General features: G+C 39.5%; 1 protein-coding gene across 4 annotated transcripts; it reads left to right on the top strand.

The window, feature by feature from the left end:
• Positions 1–1,673: 1,673 nt before the first annotated feature.
• Positions 1,674–18,816, top strand: LOC309700856 (NLR family CARD domain-containing protein 3-like). 4 transcript variants are annotated; one of them, XR_014274783.1, is made up of 12 exons: positions 1,674–1,735; positions 3,207–3,344; positions 3,429–3,527; positions 5,898–6,020; positions 9,297–9,369; positions 10,413–10,626; positions 10,727–12,509; positions 12,637–12,810; positions 16,069–16,242; positions 16,541–16,587; positions 16,763–18,409; positions 18,802–18,816. XR_014274783.1 is itself a non-coding variant. In XM_082524724.1 (11 exons), exons 2-11 carry the CDS (start codon positions 3,256–3,258, stop codon positions 17,332–17,334), a joined length of 3,348 nt encoding a protein of 1,115 aa, XP_082380850.1. In that variant the 5' UTR covers positions 1,674–1,735; positions 3,207–3,255; the 3' UTR covers positions 17,335–18,749. The 4 variants fall into 4 exon arrangements, 3 of the variants coding, with proteins under 3 accessions (XP_082380850.1, XP_082380851.1, XP_082380852.1); XM_082524724.1 differs by lacking the exon at positions 18,802–18,816 and having other exon boundaries at positions 16,763–18,749; XM_082524725.1 differs by lacking the exons at positions 5,898–6,020; positions 18,802–18,816 and having other exon boundaries at positions 16,763–18,749.
• The last annotated feature ends 3,441 nt before the right edge of the window (positions 18,817–22,257 follow it).

Here is a 22,257-nt window from a genome sequence, read left to right as displayed (position 1 = left end):
ATTTGGAGAAGGGTGGCAGATTTAATTGGCAGATAATGTTTAAAAAAAAATTCTACCAACCCTTAACCATAATTCAATAATCCTATAAACCTAATAACCAAATGCACTTTTAACTCTTATTAGAATGAGATTTTAACCACTACGGTGCAAAGTTTTTAGATACTGCGTTGATAAAGTACAAGAGATACAATCAGTGCTTTGTCAGTGTTTACTCAGCATTCAAGGACAGCAATGTTTGCATAGTATTTTTACTGCCATGTAGTGCACATATGTTTTGGGCAAAAACAGTTTTTAATATTAAAATACGAACATTTGTAACAAACAATTGACAAATTAGCCAATGCCAATGCAAAACTTTATCTGCCTGTTAAAAAAAGAAGATAATCTTCTCACAAACTGGTGATTTTGAAACAGGAAAAAAGTGGAGAAACAACTGGATATCTGAGCTTCACCGTGAAAACATAATCGTACATTTGATATTTGATTGAATTTTATTGTTTTGCCTTTGGGGTGGCACCTGGGGTGGCCAGTCTGGTTGGGGGGGTGGCCTGTGCCCCCCCAGGCCACCCCGCTGGACACGCCATTGCCCCCGCCCCCAGAGGGGCAAGCGGACCACTTCCTTATCTGCAGTAGCAGGGAGGCCCTGCATCCCAGACCCCAGTCTGACGGCCAGCACCTCCTGCCAGCCCCCCAGCCCTGACGGCTAACAGAACCGGGGTGAGTGAAGACCTCAAACATAACTTATTATGTTTGAGACTAGATGCACATAATTAACGCCAGGTGTGTTGTTGATTGCGAGGAAGCAAACAGTTTGTGACCGCTGCACTGTTATGTTAAATCATGTTGGAATAAAGAATCTAAAGGACAAGATAAGTATGGCTGGAGTTATTGGACTGTATCAAGTTTAATAAGTTAATGCATACCAGTGACATCGCGTCACCCCTGCCAAGAAACACCTCAGTGGCTTCAAGCGTAAGCTTAGCCTTTACAAATACAAATGGGTTATTAGCTAAAGGACTTTAGTTTAAATTGTTAAATAAATCTGTAAAATAGATGTTACAGTCTCTTATTAACCCTCTGTGACGACACTATCAAAGGGACTTCTGATGCTTTATTTGACATGTAACTTCTAACACTTGAAAGCTGTAAGTGTAGCAGTAGTAGTTTCTTCACACTGCTTTCCATAAAGATTTAATAAAGAATTAAAGAAAGAAGAAGAAAATTTGATTATAATTTGTGCTGTCTTGCGTGTAACTTCTCCACAGTATGCCTTTTGTCCTGTCCTCCTCACATCCTTCCCAAACCAGCGATGGCAGCTGCCTGGTTCTGCTGGAGAGTTCTTCCTGGTGTTGCCAAGCACTTGTTCATAGTGAGCTGCCTGATCATTGGTGTTTTCTCTGTATTATTGTACATATAAATATTAAGCACCTCAAAGTGAAGAATAAAATAAAGTGAATAAATAAAATTCAATTGAATTGAAATGATCTGATTATGGGAAGAAGTGACGGCAGGTAGTGAATTAATAATGAACACTAATTATTAATAGGAATATTTCAAGGTTCCCTTACAGATATTATTTCATTATAAAATGCGTTTGTGGTCATAGCTGATTAGTCCTCATCAGAATGAAGTTTATTTTATTTGGCAGCAGTTGGCGCTAATGCGCCGGTTTCTAATAGCCAAAGAAGAAGACCACTGGTAGAGCAGCTGGATTTTACACCGTGTGCTCGGGACTGTAAGTTTTCCCTTATTTCAACTGTATGCTCGCTGTCAGAGAAGTGTCTGCTTTCACTCTGCTACACATAGAATCAGCAGAAAGCCGCCGCTCGGCTCTTCCAGTGACTTTGGTAACTTTAGTCGGGGCGGAGCATTTCCAGCTGGTTTCCGTTATATGAGGCAACACAGCCATTTTCCCCAAATAACTCTAACGACCGCTGTTTTTAAATACCACAACCTCAGTCACCCCAACCACTCACAACTTTAAAAGACAGCTTACATCTGTCGGTAAATAATAAAATCTGTTTCTGTTTACTTTCTGTTTCCCGTCGGGATGTTAATCCTTACATACTTTTCAGGTCAAGTTTGAGAGCAGGTTCATTGTGTGTCAAATTCCTGCGTGTCTTATGTTGGCCGTGTGAGAAGTTATGTTTACAACACTTTCACTTTAAGGAGGATGTTGTTAATGTTAATGTTAATTACAGAATTACAAAATCATGCGTGTTGTTATGATACTTGTGTCATGATATGAGTGAACAGTTGTTGTTTAAGGTGCAGTTCATGTGGAAGCCACCGGAGGGTGGTGTAGAGATAATAAAAAAGTGATGGCTAAAACCTAAGACGGTGTCATGTCTGCTCCCTGAAGTAATATCGTAACAACTTGTAGTGATGGAGTGTTGCCAGCTGTGGGCGCAGCGGCATCCACGCTGGCCTTTGAGACGCTGCTCTCGACTGAATGCTGGTTATTACTTAGGTGGACCTCAGAAGCGCTCTATACAGGAGGGCAAAAGTAAAAGTTTGAGGTTTAATGATGTTTTTAATTACAGTAGGATGGCGTCAGCAGGTCATGACGTCATTGTGACGTGGTAGGGCGTCATATTGAAAATAATTAGTGTTTTACAGCCCTTTCAATGGCCTTTCATATGCTATATTGCTCAATATGGTTAAAAATCAAGGTAACCTTTGACCTCGAACTTTGACAAAGTGAACTTTGACCTAACAGTGAAGGTAAAGGTCAAATGGTCATTCCTTATTTTCACATACATTTTCATTTAAATTATTATGCCTGTCATGTTTTCATGTCTTAGGTGAAACAGGGCATGATATTATGGGATAGTAGATGTTTTTTCCTTCTAAACAAAGTGTTGTACAGTCTCCCTTCTTTCTTCTTGTAATAATGTCAGACATGCTATTTATACATTCAAATCCATAGCTCAAGATTTGTTGCAGACATGATGTGGGAAACCTGTAGGGTATCTGTTTTTGAAGTTTCCTCCTTATCAGTCAAAAACAGGTGATGCATGTTCACAGATTTTAGTTACTCATTGTTGGAGGGATTTATAACCCACTGACCCTAAAGGCTGGTCAGTTTAGAACAGCAGACCCTTCATTCAAACACAGAGGGTGTGTGAGAGATTAGATTAGAACTAGATACTCGTGTCATTAAATGCATCCTGTATGTTCTGGGATGATTTGTGTTTCCTCTCCAGGTAAAGGTAGAAAGTGTGTGTGAGCTGATGTGGATGTGAATTCAGCAGCATGGATCAGTGTGAGGACAGAGAGGAGGGAGTCCCTCCCTCTAAAACCACTCTGTGTGGGGAACATGAGAGCCAGACCACAGCTCAGAGGTGAGATGACCATCTCTAACTGTCCATGACTCTTCTCCATGTCACAGCTCAGCACTCACATCACTGCTCCATCATTATTCACAGGAACCAACCTGGAACTGAACCCAGCTGTGTGTCCTTAAAGAGTGATGCCTCAGTTGAACGCCACATTGAATTTAAACAACAACCCTCTGCTGCAGGGAGGTAAACATGAACATGGGCTTTTTTGGGTCTTATTTACATGACAGAGTTTAATAGTTTACCACAAGTTTAAAATGACAAATACAATTTAAAATATTTAAGAAAATTTTTTAAAACGATACAAACACAGTTATTGAAGAATTAAAGAGGTAAATCATCTAAAACAGCTACCCACAGAATCTGAATGGTTCCTGTTCCTGTTAAATTAACCAAGTGTTAACAAAGAATACAGTTTAGGAACTAAAACAGATCTTCTGAGCTGAGGACAGACTTCAGAGACCTGCAGTATGATTCTGTCACTGAAATGAGTTTGAGGTGGTCTATAGGACCAGGTAGCATAGAACTGATATACAGTGGCAGCTTCCTGATACAGAGATTGAACAAAGACAAGTAAAATGTGTCTATCATGTCTTTTAGATGTAAAGAAAGGCTTTTTTAAATCCAAAGTAGAGATGAGTACTGCTACCATCAGCGGTGCTAGCAGCAGCAGGTCATCGGCCTCACGTCTGTGTTTTTATCATTCTGCTCAGGTGGTTACAGTCGACATACAAACCTTCATTTTCTTTATATGCTTGTTAGCACAGACGGCCTCTACCTTATATTCCACCTGCTGAGTAGCTGATCGATATCTTAGGACGACACTTATTTGGCTTTGTTCATTACTGAAGTATGATGAATTAGTTTAAGTGACTTGAATTTCTTTTTCCACTCAGCGAGGTCAGCAGCTTTTATTCTTCCACTAAAACAAATGTGATGCCTTTCTAATTTGTTTCCAACCATTTCATTATACAGTAATTGTTAACTTACCCATATTACACAAACACTGTGAACTAGGGCTGCCACGATTCCTCGAGTAGTCACGATTACGTTGACGACTAATTTAATAGTCGACGCGTCTTTTGAAGCTTTGTAAGATGCTGAAAGACGCCGGAATAAGTAGGATTTAAGAGTGTAGTAACGGACTGAAACAAAAGATGGCAGCAATGCATTTACAAGGATGCCAGCTCCTGTTAAACGCCAAAGAAGAAGCAGTCTGTGTCCAAATTCAGAGGCCGCATTTGTAGGCCGATTATGTTACAGCGACGCGACAAAGGCTGTCCAAACTTGAAGACTTCTCCATATGCGGCAGGCAAATGCGTCCTTAATTTCCCCCAGATCTGAAGGATTGGTCGGGTGTATCATTCGTGACACAACCTATCCCAGAATTCATAGCGCGGCTCAGTCAATTCCAGTTTCCAACAATGGCGGCAGCTACTTAGGTTTAATGTTACTGTTATTACTCTTTCTGGGTTGCAAAATAAAGTTTTCAGATATTTTCAGGCGAGAATGTAGCTGTGTAAACTTCAAATATTTGCTCAATTTATCAAGACATCACACATTTGCAAAAGTGATCTGACGTTTTCATAGACGAGCTGGCCGGGGGGTCAAGGTTCAACTCCCGGCACATCGTTTTCAAACCGTCCGCGGTCTTTCGCTACTAAGGTTTAACATGATACAGTATAAGTCACTTAGATAACTTAAAAATGCTATTGCTTGGCTTTTTTCAGTGTTTTGTTTGTTCCTGAGTAAACCGGTTTAGCTGAGATTAAAGTTTTAGTTTTCACACAGTTGAATAAACGTCAAACAGAAAACCAATTAAACAGAAGTGTGAGATGGTAGAGAATTTACTCCAGTGTCCTGTAATATTTTAGATAGCAAGGAGCAGACGGCTGAGTTTATTAAACTCCACCAAGACAATCTGCAAATTTCATTAAAAGTTTAATAAACCATCATCTTATCTTTAGTTTTGGTTAGCACATACCTTAAACACTTTAAACACTAAGCTAATGATAGTTATATAAGAGCAGATGCATGCTGGTGCAATATCCTGTACATTTTATGTCCAATGGATCTAATTAGTCGACTAATCGCAAAAATAATCAGTGACTAGTCGACTATCAAAATAATCGTTTGTGGCAGCCCTTTTGTGAACCATGTAAACCAGCACAACATGATCTCAGATTCAAAGGTAACCATCAGAGGAGGAGCAAAGCCAGCAGGAATCATCAGCTGAGCGTTTTTTTGTCGTCATCAAACGAGTACAAACTACTGCAAACAAAGAAAGTTGTTAGTGTAGGAAGAATGCCTTTCTTGTTAGCTTCCTCCATACTATGTAAACTGTTAAAAACTCTGTATTTTGAACATGAACCTGAGCACAGCTACATCTCCTTGAAGACTGCTGCCTCAGTTGAACATCATATTGATGTTATTAGAAAGCAGGATGAGAGTGAGACTAGAGCTCAGATGTGAGTTGACCATGTCTAACTGTCACAAACTCTCTGACCTCCATGGCACTGCTGAGCCCTCAAATCAATGCACCGTCTTTATTTACAGAAATACAGTTAGGACTACAGCTGGATCTGACCCCAGTCCTGAACCTAGCAATGTGTCCTTGAAGAGCACTGCCTCGGCTGAACGGGTCATTGAATTTAAAGGACAGCCCTGTACTGCGGAGAGGTAAACATGAGCTTTGCTCCACATACAGTGCTCCGAAATGTCTTAACAAAGGAATACCGTAATTGTCGGGCTATAAGCCGCTACTTTTTGCACAAGCTTTGAACCCTGCGGCTTTTAGTCAGGTGCGGCTTTTCTATGGATTGTCCATGATTTTTGTCATATCGTAAGACGATTTGTTTTGTTTGTTCCGCTGTTGTACGGCACTACGTTGCCTGGCGGAAGGATCGGGGTTCAAGAGTGGTATGTTAGTCACATGTCCGTCCGCCAGGCAACGTAGTGCCGTACGAAGTAGCTCGAAAAACAAACTTCAAAGTAGCGCTACGCGTTCAGCGGGAGGCGTGGATGATGAGCGGCGATAAACTTGCGAAAAGCAAGTTATGCCCAACTCCACCGGTGGATTCTGACAGCGTGGAAAAGTGTGAAAACATCCACGATCACCAACGGATTTTGAAGGGCTGGACTGCTGCATGATGGAGAGGAGGACACCGCCACGGCCCTTCTGAGGGTGTTCGACTCTGACACTGACAACGAGGATTTCTTTGGTTTTGAAAGTGACAACGAAGGAGAGAAGCGGAGAGTGGATGACGAAGCCATCCTGAGCCTGTTTGTATCCGACACTGGAGGAGAGGACTTTGGTGGTTTTAGTGCGCAGGAAGAAGAGAAAGATGATGGTGAATGACTGACTTTTCTTCTTGTTAAAGCTGTGTCACTGCACCTGAGCCTAAAAGGTAGTCCGAATCTATTTTTCTGGTGTGCTATAGGTTACTGTTATGTACTACATGTGCAAATATGTACCCATAACTTGTTTTTCAAAATATTAATAAAAGGGATGTGTCTCCAAACAGCCATCTCTTTCCTGACAATTCCCTTTGTGCATATTCTCTTACATATGATAAGTCAACATTGAAACACCTGCGGCTTTTAGTCAGGTGCGGCTATTGTATGTACAAAACAGGATTTTCCCCTGATTTTAGCTTGTGCGGCTAATATTCAGGTGCGCTTTGTAGTCCGGGAAATACGGTATGTCAATTTTTCAACATGAGCTCAGCTTGATGTGTTTTTGTTTTTAGTGAAAGTCAAAGAAGAAAAAACTAAAACACGGCTGATGACGGAGTTTATGAGTCTAGTGTGTGTTTGAAATGAAAAACAGATTTACGAACATGTTGAAAAAAAGAAAAGCTCAGAAAAACCAAGTTAATAAAGAGTTAACTGCATTAAGGACGCTGTGTAAATGTACATAAAATTTGTATTTGATCATTTTTAAATCTCATAAATCCACATCTTATTTACAATTGAATACAGACAACATATAAAATCTTTAAATAAGCCAATGTACCATTTTAAGAAGAGCAGTAGCTCATTTTGAATTTGATGGCAGCAGCACAGCCCAGTGGAACAAGGTTGCCACTGTGTAGAACTCTCTCTTCTTTACACAACAGTCCATAAACATCTGGGACCAGTTGCTGGACCTTTGGGAGAGCAATGGTGTCTCATTCTTGTTTGATATAGTATTTTCGCTGCTCAACAGCTCCAGGTCTTCTTTGTCATATTTTTCATTTTATGATGCACCAAAGGTTTTAGTTGTTTGAAGATCTGGACTGCAGGTAGGCCAGCTCTACATTCAGGCTCCTCTAAAACCGTTTAGCACTGATGGTGCCTTTAAGATTTGCAAGCTGCGAGTTCCATAGGCACCAGTGCACGCCCACACATCAGAGGCTCCGGCTGTCAAACTGAACACTGATACCAAGCTGCATGTTTTTTCCCCCTCTTTAGTCTGGGGGATGAAAGATCCATGTCTTCCAAAAAGAATTTCAAATTTTCTTTTGTCTGATGACAGAACAGTTTTCCACTTTTCCTCAGTCCATTTTAAATAAGCTTTGGCCCGGAGAAAGCAGTGCTATTTCTGGATTATTTTCACTTCTTACTTATTTTTTTGCATGAAAAAGCTTTAACCTGCATTTGCGTATGCCATGGGGAAGTGTTCCTTAGCTCATCCAGTGATTTTCATGACAGAGTCATGCCTACACTGCAAAAACTCAAAATCTTACCAAGTATATTTGTCTAATTTCTAGTCAAAATAATCTCATTACACTTAAAATAAGAAAGTCAGCTAGAGAGTAACATTTAAGTTAGATATAGAAACTTGTTTTTAGACAGTGCATCTTGGACCTGGAGAATTTTCACTTGTTCCATTGGCAGTTTTTTCACTTAATACAAGATATTCTTGCTTGAAATAAGTGAAATAAATCTGCCAATGAAACAAGTGATGATCTTCCATTGGCACCCTACGATGATGCAGTAGATGATGAGATAGTCACAGACTTCACAAATTTACATTGAGGAACATTATTCTGAAATTGTTCAGTAATTTGTAGATGCATTTTGTTGCAGACCAGTAAACTCTGCCCATCTTTATTTCAGAGAAACTCTGCCTCCCCAAGATGATATTTATTTCATTAATTAACTAATTATTGTACAATGGTTCTGTTTTTTTTTTTTTTTTTTTTAGCACCACTTACTTTTTGTCACAATCATAACTTAAAAAAAACATTTTTCCTAATCCTGGGTCTTTGATCCAGAGTTGTGAGGTTTTGTAATGAATTCTTGCTTATTATTTAAAGTTCTGTTTGTTATCTAGTTTTTTTAATTGTTACATTCAATTGTTATGTTTCTCCTTTATATCTTGAGGTTTCTGGCTGTTTATTTCCAGTAGTTGTTTTGGCAGGATACATAGATTCTTGTGCTATTTTTTAGCCTTGTGTTCGTCTGCGTTAAGTTTGAGTGTTTTCTCAGGTAATTCCTGCATATTTATTTGTATTATTAGCCTTCTCTGTCTTGTTTGTAGTTCAACATCTTTAGTGCTGCAGAAATGTGCTGGTTAGCAAAGCTGCCTTATATTCCACCTGTTGAGTAGCTGATTGACATCTTAGGATCAATACTTAGTTGGCTTTGTTTATTACTGAAGAATGATGGTTTAGTTTAAGTGATTCGAATGTATAACAAGTGTGATGCCACTTTTATGGATTTTTAACCATTTTATTATACAATAGTTGTTAATTTACACATTTACACAGAAAATAGAAAATATATCAAATGTTTAAATGACAAAAATGTGTCATTTGAACAAGAACAGTTGCTCATTTTGAATTTGATAGCAGCAACACAATATATATATATATATATATATAACTTGTATACTTGTATGGGCAAAGTGTATAAAAATCACTTGCCAAGCATAAAACTGAATGAAGCCAATTCTTGAAATTTTCTTTACAGTGTCACCAGGTCAGATGTTCCCACTGGTCCGACTGTCCCGCAGGATAAAAAACACCTGGACTCCATATTTAAGGTCTGTACGTTTACAATTACTTGTTTTTTTCTGTTCATTTCATTGTAAGTTTTTCAATTTTTCACAAAGAATAAAATTCAAAAGAAAAGCTTAATAATTTGATTTAGCTCCTGATGGAACTTTATTCAGCCAGAAACTCCACATAAGGACTACAAACAGATTGAATTAGATTAAAACTAGGAGAAAGTTTATTTGCACTTTCAGTTAAGCTAATGTTAACTAACTTTAGCAGGGAGAAAGCAAGTTTTATCGATTGAAGACTGGGTGTGGGCTACCAGGAATTTGACTGACGTGGCTTTCTTCTGGCTGACGTTAGCTAATGCTCTTTTTGCTAGTATGGACACATTTCAAGGTGTCTAATGTAACAAAATGAGGTGGATAAAGTCAGCTGATCATTCCAATCCTATGTTGCTCATCTGGATGATAAAATATCTTGCCAATATTTTGTAAGTTAATAATAATAAGTAACCGTTGACTGATTTATGTAATGTTGTTAAATTATAAGTGGTTGTAAATGTTATTATATGCAAAACAATTAATGAATCGAAATCCTAGTTGTCTTATCTTCTAAATACTTTACCAGGTAATATTAGCCATGATAACCACACATCGATTATGTGGTTATTGTTCGTATAGTCTATTTACAACTTACTTAAATATTTAGTTATCCTTTTTTAGAGCTTTGGATTGTGAATATAACCAGAACTTCAGAGAATATCAAGGTTCTGTTCTTTTTCCAGCACACCAGTGCTGATTCGCCATGTCCCTTTTCACTGTAGGAGAAAAACAAGGTAGCCGGTAAGTCCGGTCAGGAGAATCACTTCACCGGAGAGGCATAAAACATATATTGTATCAGTAGATACTGTTATAATTGTGTAAAAAGCAATCATGGCTAATGCTTGCTTGCTTCAATATAAAGGGCAATAAAGAAAGAACTAGACCATTACATTAAAAGTATGTCCAACATATAGCTGATGCATGGCTGATGTTTCTCAATGATTTCAGTCTGAATGTGAATGTAGCATTCAAATAATGTTTTCCAGCTGTTGGAGGAGAACCTCAATGCTTTTGTGAAGAATGAACTGAAAAAGATCCAGAAGGTTCTGAGTCCAGATTACATAAAGAGTCAGGCAGAGGAGTTGTTGCAGGGTGACCATGAGATGGAGAGGAAGAGCAGCAGCGAGGCATTTCTTCGGATCACAGCGAACTTCCTGAGAATAATGAAGCAGGAGGTGCTGGCTCAACGTCTGGAGAATAGTAAGAGGATTTCTCTAAAGATATAATAAGTGGTAGACCATTTTATTATTATTACTATTATTATTTATATTACATAAATGTTGTTTGTGTATTCTTTTAGGATTCCCCATCATGTGTCAGAATAAACTTAAATCTAACCTGAAAAAGAAGTTCCAGTGTGTGTTTGAGGGAATTGCTAAAGCCGGAAACCCAACCCTTCTGAATCAGATCTACACAGAGCTCTACATCACAGAGGGAGGGACTGCAGAGGTCAACCAAGAACATGAGATTAGACAGATTGAAACAACATCCAGGAAATCAGACAGACCAGAAACAACAATTAGACAAAAAGACCTCTTCCAGACATCTGGAAGAGATAAGCCAATCAGAACAGTCCTGACAAAGGGAGTGGCTGGCATTGGAAAAACATTCTTAACGCAGAAGTACATACTAGATTGGGCTGCTGAAAAAGCCAACCAGGACATCCAATTCATGTTTCCATTCACTTTCAGAGAGCTGAATTTGTTGAAAGAGAAAAAGTTCAGCCTGGTGGAACTTGTTCATCACTTCTTTACTGAAACCAAAGAAGCAGGAATCTGCAGCTTTGAAGACTTCCAGGTTCTGTTTATCTTTGATGGTCTGGATGAGTGTCGACTTCCTCTAGACTTCCACTACACAGAGACCCTGACTGATGTTACAGAGCCCACTGCAGTGGGTGTGCTGCTCACAAACCTCATCAGAGGTAAGCTGGTTCCATCTGCTCGAATCTGGATAACCACACGACCTGCAGCAGCCAATCAGATCTATCCTGAGTGTATTGACATGGTGACAGAGGTTAGAGGGTTCACTGAACAACAGAAGGAGGAGTACTTCAAGAAGAGATTCAGAGAAGAACAGGCCAGCAGGATCATCTCCCATATCAAGACATCACGAAGCCTCCACATCATGTGCCACATCCCAGTCTTCTGCTGGATCACTGCTACAGTTGTGGAGGATGTGCTGAAAACCAAAAAGAGGAGAGAGTTGCCTAAGAACTTGACTGAGATGTACATCCACTTCCTGGTGGTTCAGGCCAAAGTGAAGAAGGTCAAGTATGATGGAGGATTTGAGACAGATCCACACTGGAGTCCAGAGAGCAGGAAGATGATTGAGTCTTTGGGAAAACTGGCTTTTGATCAGCTGCAGAGAGGAAACCTGATCTTCTATGAATCAGACCTGACAGAGTGTGGCATCGATATCAGAGCAGCCTCAGTGTACTCAGGAGTGTTCACACAGATCTTTAAAGAGGAGAGAGGACTGTACCAGGACAAGGTGTTCTGCTTTGTTCATCTGAGTGTTCAGGAGTTTCTGGCTGCTCTTCATGTCCATCTGACCTTTATTAAGTCTGCTATCAATCTGCTGGAAGATCAAATCTCCCAGAAGTGTGAAACAAGAGAATTTGCAGAGACACAATTCTATGTGAGTGCTGTGGACAAGACTTTAAAGAGTCCAAATGGACACCTGGACTTGTTACTCCGCTTCCTTCTTGGTCTCTCACTGAAGGAAAATCAGACTCTCCTACGAGGTCTTTTGACACAGATAGGATGTGGCTCACAGACCAAGCAGGAAAATATCCTGTACATCAAAGAGAAGATCAATCAGAATCTGTCTGCAGAGAAAAGCATCAACCTGTTCCACTGTCTGAATGAACTGAATGATCATTCTCTAGTGGAGAAGATCCAACAGGCCCTGAGTTCAGGAAGTCTCTCTACAGATAAACTGTCTCCTGCTCAGTGGTCAGCTCTGGCCTTCATCTTACTGTCATCAGAAGAAGATCTGAATGTGTTTGACCTGAAGAAATACTCTGCTTCAGAGGAGGCTCTTTTGAGGCTGCTGCCAGTGACCAAAGCCTCCTGCAAAGCTCTGTAAGTAAACAGTGGTGTTTCTTTACAATCCATTACTTAGTGGACAGTGGAGAGTATTTAATAACTTACTACACATTTTCTTATTTCCATTTTCTCTTATTTTATTTTATTTTTTTACATTTTGCAGACTGAATATCTGTAACCTGTCAGTGAGAAGCTGTGAAGATCTGTCCTCAGTTCTCAGCTCCCCGTCCTCTAATCTCAAAGAACTTGACCTGAGTAACAACGATCTGAAGGATTCAGGAGTGAAGCTGCTGGCTTCTGGACTGAAGAGTTCACATTGTATACTGGAAAGTCTCAGGTCAGTATTCACATATCTGTTACAACTCATAACATGTAGATGAATTTGTAAGACTGTATGATTTGCAAATTAATTGTTGCATATCCTTCTTTATTTTGGATATTAGTTTTATTAAGATTTTATATTATTTTCCTCTGCTTTTGCTTCTTGCTTGTGACTGTGAATTCACATTTAACCCTTTAAAGCCGGTTTTGCGTAACTATTTTTAAATACCTGTAGAACCGGAACCATGTAAGCTAGCGCAATAATATTTTTTTGCACATGAAACCAGAGGAGTTGTACTTACATCTTATGCCATCAGCTTGTCCTAGGTCACGGTTTCCTTCCACATATAGCTTTGCAAAAATTGCATAAAAAGCGCTTGCAGGAAGAAAAACATAATATTCCAGAAACACACTTTGCCAATGCGATCAGCTGTTCGTAACACTTCCTACATTGAAATAGACATCAGCGTGACCGATCGCATGTCCCCCATTACCTGCCCAAAACCGGAAGTGACGTCATTTTCGCGGAAAATGTAGTTTTTTACTTGTAGGCCTTAAAAGCCTATACTGTTTTTTTTTTTTAAGTCATGTTTGACATGCTTAGAACTCAAATTGCACTGCTTTAAATAGTTTATTTTGATGCACATGCTGTTTTCTTTGCAAATTTGCATCATAGGATTGTTTTTAGTTTTTTCTGCAGTATATAAAAATTGTTGTATCTCAAAAATAAAACTATGAAGACACTCAAAATAAATTTCCTGTTGTTGTAAACTATTTTTTGCAACTTCTTTGTATATAAAGTTTTGAGGGATGAACCTCTTAAATTTCTCCAAGTAGAAATATATGTAAAAAAGACAAAAACGAATTTGAAATTATTTGTAGTTTATTGCACTTTTTTGCAATTTATGCAGTTACTATGGACTTAATGCAAACATATTATTAAAATTTGGGCTATAACAGTTGTATTGATGTATAGCAACAAAAATGGCACTACAGCATGTAAAAATATAAAGTAAGCTCTGGTGGACTTGGTTCTATGGTAGGTCTTAAAGGGTTAAAAAACCTTTTAGTAATACTCTTGTTAAACACTTCACCCTTCAATACATTTAAATGTTTGAACTGTGATGATCAAATATTTTTAGACTTTTCCTTCTGAATGACACTTCGGTGACGTTCTTTTAGATATTCACTTTGTTCTCATAAAAATATAATAAGTTTGATGATTTTACTTTTCATCATCGGGTCAATATTTTGGCTTAATGAACCACAGCTCTAAGAAAACCTTTGTCTGGTGTTACTAAAGCCAACTGTGATTTGATAGCAGCCTTGAGCTAGTCTGTATTTTTATACTTTTTGTGGAAGGTGTTAATCATCATAGTCTGCACAACTGTCAACTATCAACACTGTTCTCCATGACTGTGGTTGGGTGTTACTGACCTAGACTGCTTATACAATGTTTGAATACTTTTTTACTGTAATATGACCATAGTTGAGATTTCTGATTATCATGTGCTATAAGCTACAATTATCAATGTTAAAACACAGGCTTGAAATATTTCACTTTCACTATAGAATACATACAAGTTTACCATACCACATTAAATTACAAAAAAGTATTTTCACAATATTCCAGTGTTCACATGCTGGATGGACTAGGGAACGATATCAAGTGAACTATGTTGATCTGTGAAATCAGAACCCCAGTACACGAAATCTGCCTCGGCTCTCTGTTTATAAAGTCTAGTCTCTGATCCTATGAGCATTATCCAGTTGAGAGTGCAGAGCTTAGATGGAGCCAACAGATGAGGGGATTTGCTCAGTTCTAACTGCATCTATTCTGGATGTCTATCCTTCTTATCTCTGAGGAACCCTTGTAGCTCAAGGAAGATTCCCCAGCAACACATATTAATGACAGCTCCCATCTAGATCAGTGCTCTAGGAATATGACTGGTTTTATTTTAGTGACTCGGTAAACTAAGCCACAGGGGTCTGTAACTTTTAAAAGCCTGGACTAACCTGTAAGAGCTACTAACTAATTTGGGATTAATACTCAGATTTTTAAACAATAATTAAATCACCTGAGTTATACTAAGTTAATTAACCTACTCTGAACGAATGCTGATTTCTTCTGATACTTGAGTTAAATTTATCATCAACTCATCCTCATATGAAAATCAGTTTTAACATAATTCTTTTTTAAATTCAAATACATAGGAATCATTTTTTCTTACTATTTCTCTTCAAAACTCTGTGCTTGTCAATTATACTATATAGATAACTATAGTAATAGTAAATATACTTACTAGAGTTTATTTTATTAGCTCATACATATGTTATAGTCAGAGATTTTTTTATATTCCCAGCTTCTCAATGTCACACACACACACACACACACACACACACACACACACACACACACACACACACACACACACACACACACACACACACACACACACACAGCCTCCAAGTCCAACTCACACACACTCTCAGTGAGAAGCAATTAAGCAGTTAAGTATGATCAACTGTCAGCAAACTCACATATGAATTATGGTTCTGTGTTTAACAATCACAACATACTTAATACCTTTTTTTTCATTCAGAATCATATATAAAGATGAGCTGGAGACACATTTTTTCTTTTCACAAGGCAGAAGCTGGATCATGTCTACACACAAAATCCAGACATTGGAGCAGACATTATAAACTGTATTGCTCATTAATCATATTATTAGACTTCGGTTATATTTTTGATTAAGATGAAGACATAGTGTTTTCAGTGGGAGAAACATTTCATCACTCACCCAAGTGACTTCTTTAGTCTCAGCTGATTGAAGGTTTCCCCAACCTTATGAACAGTACATTTGCATAACGACTGAAACTAGCACCACGGATTAAGATAATTTATTCATAGCATTCTGTATCATTTTAAACATACAAGGCTGGATGTTGAGTCCTTTTACCCTCTCTCACATGTAATTGGTGTAAGCGGGGGGACCTCGTCTCTTCAAATGCTTAATAAGAACCAACTCAATGACAGATTTGAATAGGTGGAATCAAATCTGAAAACACAGCACAAGAAATGGCTTTAAAGATGAACACACAAATGACAGATATAGACTGATATATATACTGATATTTAGAATACTATGACATGATAGCTGCTAGCTCCCTGTTTCAGTTATTGCTCTTCTTATTTTAATATGTCATATTATTTCACAGCACACAGCAATTCCCTGGGAGTTTCCTTCATATATGTTGTGTGTGTATGTAGTCTATCAGGCTGTCTGATCGCAAAAGAAGGCTCTGATTCTCTGGCCTCAGCTCTAACGTCCAACCCCTCCCATCTGAGAGAACTCGACCTGAGCTACAATCATCTGGGAGAGTCAGCAGTGAAGCTCTTGTCTTCTGGACTGGAGAATCCAGACTGGAGTCTGGACACTCTCAGGTATGGAGAGGACTGCTACACCCACAGACAATTTCTAATAGAGGGAGGAGTGATTGAAAATATTTCTCACTGTTGATCTGTTTATTGGACTATTGCGAAATTTTGACTGATCTGTTAATCACTGATGTTAGGAGCATTTTTCCTCTTACAAGAGGCAGTGAACATAAATTGGATATATTTGTGTGTAGCAGCTGCAGGAACATCTTTGTCATTGTTTAGTTTAGACAGATGTGTGTGTCTGTCCTTGTGTGTAAAAGAGCGATGTAATGTGCAGGATGTAACCCCCTCCTTCTCTCAGGGTGGAGCCTTCAGGAGACCAATGGTTGACACCAGGTCTGAGGAAGTGTAAGTGTGTTTTTAATGTGATTCATGAACACAAAGCAGCACACATTCAACCATATTCAAACTGTCACATCACTCAGTCACATCTCTGATGTCAGGAGTCATCATCAAAGTGTCAATCAATGAACAGATGATGGATCAATAACTGCAACTGGATTGTGTTTGTTCTCTCCATCAGATTCCTGTCAACTCACAATCAACACAAACACAGTACACAAGAATCTTAAGCTGTCTGACAACAACAGGAAGGTGACATATGTTAAGGAGGAGCAGCCATATCCTGATCATCCAGACAGATTTGATGACTGGTGCCCCCAGGTGCTGTGTAGAGAAGGTCTGACTGGTCGCTGTTACTGGGAGGTCGAGAAAAATGGACAGGTTCACATATCAGTGAGTTATGAAAGAATCCCAAGAAAAGGGCACAGAGATGAAAGAAATGACATTGAATTTGGATTTAACGATCAGTCCTGGTGTCTCAGCTTCTCTAAACGAGGTTGCTTTGCTTGGCACAACAATAGAGAAATGTTCATCTGCTCTTCCTATTGTTGGTCTGGCAGAGTAGCAGTGTATCTGGACTGTCCTGCTGGCACTCTGTCCTTCTACAGAGTCTCCTCTGACACTCTGATCCACCTCCACACCTTCAACACCACATTCACTGAACCTCTTTATCCTGGGTTTGGGTTTGTGTTCAGAACAACATCAGGGTTTTCGATCTCTCTTGATTCTTCAGCTTCTCTGTGTTCAGTTTAGTGTAAATAGCGTCTTGTCTCATTATTTCTCTCTGTACCGTCCAAACTTTAATGTCACCATGTCTTTTGATGAATGAATAAGTTATAAGTGTAATCAAATAGCAAACATCATTTTATGGTCTTCAACTTGAACCCTCTCAGGCTCAAATTAAGTTTTTGTTGCTAATGCACAAAAGAATACCTGCAGTGGTACTTCTGAGTAAAAAAACCTCATAAAATATGTATGTGGGGTAATCAGGTTGTTAGCTTTTAACTGTTGCAAATCTGCAACGCCTGCCTTGAGAGGGTTAAAGAAACCTTTCTATACTGTCCCATACTGTCTGGGTAAAATTTGACCCTTTTTTTTTTTTTTTTACAATAGAGTTCATTACCCTCAGTACCATTCGTTTTAGCCTTTGAATTTTTTAATTTGCTTTTTGCTAAAGTAGTACCACAATTACAATATTTCAGAACTTAGTGTATGTTGCTACAGATGTTTGTACCCTGAGCATGTTCCAGGTCAGATTTGATTATGCATTGAATGAGCAGCAAATGTTAGCACTTCCAGACAAGCTGTTGAACAGAGATGAACTATTCCGAGAAATATTCATATATGAATATATGTATATTTTCAATATTTTTCAATATATGAATATTGAAATATTCAGAAAATGGTAAATGGCCTGCATTTGTATAGCGCTTTTCTAGTCCATAGGACCCCAAAGCGCTTTACACTACATTCAGTCATTCACCCATTCACACACACATTCACACACTGGCGATGGCAAGCTACATTGTAGCCACAGCTGCCCTGGGGCGCACTGACAGAGGCGAGGCTGCCGGACACAGGCGCCACCGGGCCCTCTGACCACCACCAGTAGGCAAACACGGGGTTAGTATCTTGCCCAAGGACATTTGGCATGCAGCCAGGATGCAGCCTGGGATCGAACCACCGACCTTCTGATTAGTGGCTGACCTGCTCTGCCACCTGAGCTACAGCCACCCCAGAAGAGGAGCATAGCTAAATAAATATAAAAGGGTATATAAAAGGGTGGTTCTCTGGCCTCAGATAAATAAATATAAAGGGTATACAGGAGGCAGCACGGTGGCACGGTGGTTAGCACTGTTGCCGCACAGCAAGAAGGTCCTGAGTTCAATTCCACCATCAGGCCGGGATCTTTCTGTGTGGAGTTTGCATGTTCTCCCCGTGTTTGCGTGGGTTCCCTCCGGGTACTCCAGCTTCCTCCCACCGTCCAAAGACATGCAACTTATGGGGATAGGTTAATTGGATAATCCAAATTACCACTAGGTGTGAATGTGAGAGCGAATGGTTGTCTGTCCCTGTGTGTTGGCCCTGCGACAGACTGGCGACCTGTCCAGGGTGTACCCCGCCTCTCGCCCCATGACAGCTGGGATAGGCTCCAGCGCCCCCCGCGACCCTGAAAAGGATAAGCGGAAGCGAATGGATGGATGGATGGGTATACAGGAGCTCCATTTGTAGCAGTATATCTGGACTGGCCCGCTGGCACTCTGTCCTTCTACAGAGTCTCCTCTGACACTCTGATCCACCTCCACACCTTCAACACCCCATTCACTGAACCTCTTTATCCTGGGTTTGGGTTTTTATTCAGGACTCCAACAAACTTCATTTGTCCTTTTGGTTCTTCAGCATCTCTGTGTTCAGTTTAGTATAATTAGTCCCTGAAGCTCAGTTCATCTCAGGTGATTCAGTTCATGTTGGTGGCAGGTAAGTTTGCAGCAGATGAGATAAACTGTGATATCAGAGAGCAGCCACTGTCAAGTACTCACTACCTTAAACTTCTACAAGTGGAAGTATTTAGTTCTCAGTTCTTCCGTTTATTTAGGTGGCTGTGGATATGGAGGTACAGGGCCTCATGGTTGCTCAGGTGTCATAGATAAAGTACTGTATGAATGTGTGTCAGTTAATGAATTATAATCTAATAACTGAGAGGTTATCAAAGCTGGAAAACTTGCTAATCTATCACGACATCTGTTCAACTGTCAATCACCATACCAGCTGAATGGACTTTAGGTTAGTCTTACTGTCACATTTTTACCTAAATCCAGCCCACTGCAGACCAGATAGTTATTTTAGTTATAAAACACCTCAACATTTTTGTGTCTTATTCCTTCAGTTTTGTCTTGTAGTCTCTGGGATCTCATTAGAATAAGACATTCATTTGTTAGATCAGAACTGGGAGTCTCTGCAAAGTTTCCCTAGTTGATAAAATTACTCACCCACAGTCTTTAAACCCAGAAGATTTAACACTTTGATCTGAGCATGAACACCATGAGGTAGTCTGTTTTCTGCTGGCTGTGATTGTTGTAACTGTCCACAAGCTGTTTTTGTACAGTATTGGCGACTTGATGGACTAAACTTAAAACAATGCCACTTTCTTGTAGATACACTGAATCTATTTTAAGATAATTTCATTCAGAAAAAGTGTGTTTTTGAGTGTTTACAAAAGCACTGAAAACATGCCAGAAATAAACTCCATGCAATTATGAACATTGCAACTCAAGTAACTACCCTATATCTCAAAACCAATGTAATGCTGCTGAAGTTGCGTGGCTACATAGGCAATGACTATGAAGCGCAAAAAGAAAAGCTTCTGTGGACACATACCATGAGTCACACTGATGATTGTTGTGATTTTTCCAGTAACTGAATCATGGAATGATGTTCTTTTACTGTATTTTGCAATACCTCTAGACCCATGACGTCTCAACACAGTACACAGTGTTTTTAAATATGATGTGATTCATGCATGGTTACAGTTACTGAGGTATATCTAAAAATTAAATAGAGCACTGGTTTTGTAAGGAAGTAAAATAGTAGATATCTGCTGGTAGTTTTGAATGTGTTGAATAAAATGTATCGAAGAACTTGCTTGGCTAAATCTGCCTATTAAGTTTCAGGATGCGAATCAAGACTGGACCAAGACTCCTGTTGGTCACTGCTCATATTAGTCATTTGCATGACATTTAATACTAAATACTTTCTTATTATCTGTGATGAACGTTAGCACTGAATGCCAATGTGAATATCGTCCTTGTCAGTGCTGTATGCATGGAGTTGTAGTTCCTGAGAGTGACCACTGGATGGCAATAAAATAATAAAAATAAAATAAAGCGTTTCTGTAATGCGTAAATTTGAATAAAGATCCAGTAAAAACAAAATTTTGCATATAATCAGTGGACTCCGCACTTGTACCGGGTGTTTCTTAGTTCTCCCAGTCACCCGAGCTTCTCATCCAACATAAACAGAAATTAAATGATAAAAAAAACGTTCTGTTTATCCGATAGATATTTTACTAAATACAGCTGATGTCTCACATTAGACATTTTTTCTAAATGAGTGTTGGTGTATTATTATTAAATGAGGGTTACTGCTGACAACAGTGTTTAACAGCTTATTATTATCATTGTTCTCATGATCAGACTGATAAAAATTAAACCTCAGGATCGGTGTGAAAATGATTCTTGTCGGTATATGAAAAATTGTACTTATTGACAGCGACCATCAGGAGGCAGTAATAGATACACTTTCTTAATGAGTCGCTGCCACTAGAACAGCCAGGTCACGGGCTTTTTATGCTCGCTGTTCTCTCCCTCATGAACAATGTATGCAGTGTTGTGTACTGTCAGAGTGGTTTTACCCAACGTGGCCAGGTTATTTAACATGGTGCACTTCATGACTGCAATAGTATTTATGAATGACACAATAACTTTAACATCACTTTCATTTTATAGATACATACATACATTTATAAAAATAAAATAAAAAAGCCCTCTCATCCCTGCGGGCGAGCTCGGGTCCTCTACCTCTGCTAGTACTAGGCAACTGCTAGTACAGTTGCCTAGTACTAGCAGGCAACTGTAGTACTATATTTATACCCCATATTTCTCCTGTTTTGGCTTCCCTTCATTGGCTTCATGTTAAATCCAGAATTGAATTCAAAATCCTGCTCCTCACATACAAGGTCTTAAATAATCAGGCCCCATCTTATCTTAATGATCTTGTAGTACCATATCACCCTATTAGAGCACTTCACTCTCGCTCTGCAGGCCTACTTGTTGTTCCTAGAGTATTTAAAAGTATCTCCATTGTAAAAGGAAAACTGACAGCCGAGCAATTTTATATCAGTGGAGAACCAATTCCAACAGTATTACAGAAGCCCATAAAGAGCCTGGGATGGTGGTATAATGCAGAACAAGTAGAACAACTAAGGCAGAACTTGGCTAATGACCTCAAGCGGATTAACAACACTGCACTCCCAGGGAAACTGAAGCTCTGGTACTTCCAGTTCGGGTTATTACCCAGACTACTGTGGCCGTTGACAATGTACAAGGTCTTGCTCAATCATTCCAATCGACTAGAGAGGCTAGTGAGCTCCTACATTAAGAAGTGGCTCGGACTTCCCAAATGCCTCAGCAGCGTTGCACTCTATAGCGACGGGATACTGGCATTGCCTATCCCTAGCCTATCTGGGGCATGGAGTCTAACAGACTAAGTTTAATCATCCGAGCGACATGCGATGTGCTGCTTTCCCCAATAAATCTGCAGCTGTGGTTTAGAAAGGACCCATCCTGCCCCTTGTGTACAGTCCCAGCCACACTCAAGCACATCTTGGTTGGTTGTAGGACGAGCCTTACTCAGGGCAGATACACATGGAGACACAACCAGGTTTCAGGTGTCTAGCTGAGAAAGTTGAGCGCAAATGAAAATCCATCAACGCTCAACCTTCCACGAACCAAGAGGAGTGTCCGTTTTTATCAGCATTTGTCCAGGAAGGAGACAAGCTGAGGACGAGCCCGTCAAACCCAGACCTGGGCCCGCTGAAGGTTGCCAGGGATTGGCAGATGCAAGTGGACTTGGATCAGAGGCTAATTTTTCCCACAGAGATCGTAACAACTACTCTGC

The sequence above is a fragment of the Aulonocara stuartgranti genome (genome assembly GCF_965226115.1).
Source record: "Aulonocara stuartgranti genome assembly, chromosome: 23".
Lineage (NCBI taxonomy): Eukaryota > Metazoa > Chordata > Actinopteri > Cichliformes > Cichlidae > Aulonocara > Aulonocara stuartgranti.
Note: the sequence above shows the minus strand (reverse complement) of the source record. Positions and strands in the feature narration are given on the sequence as shown.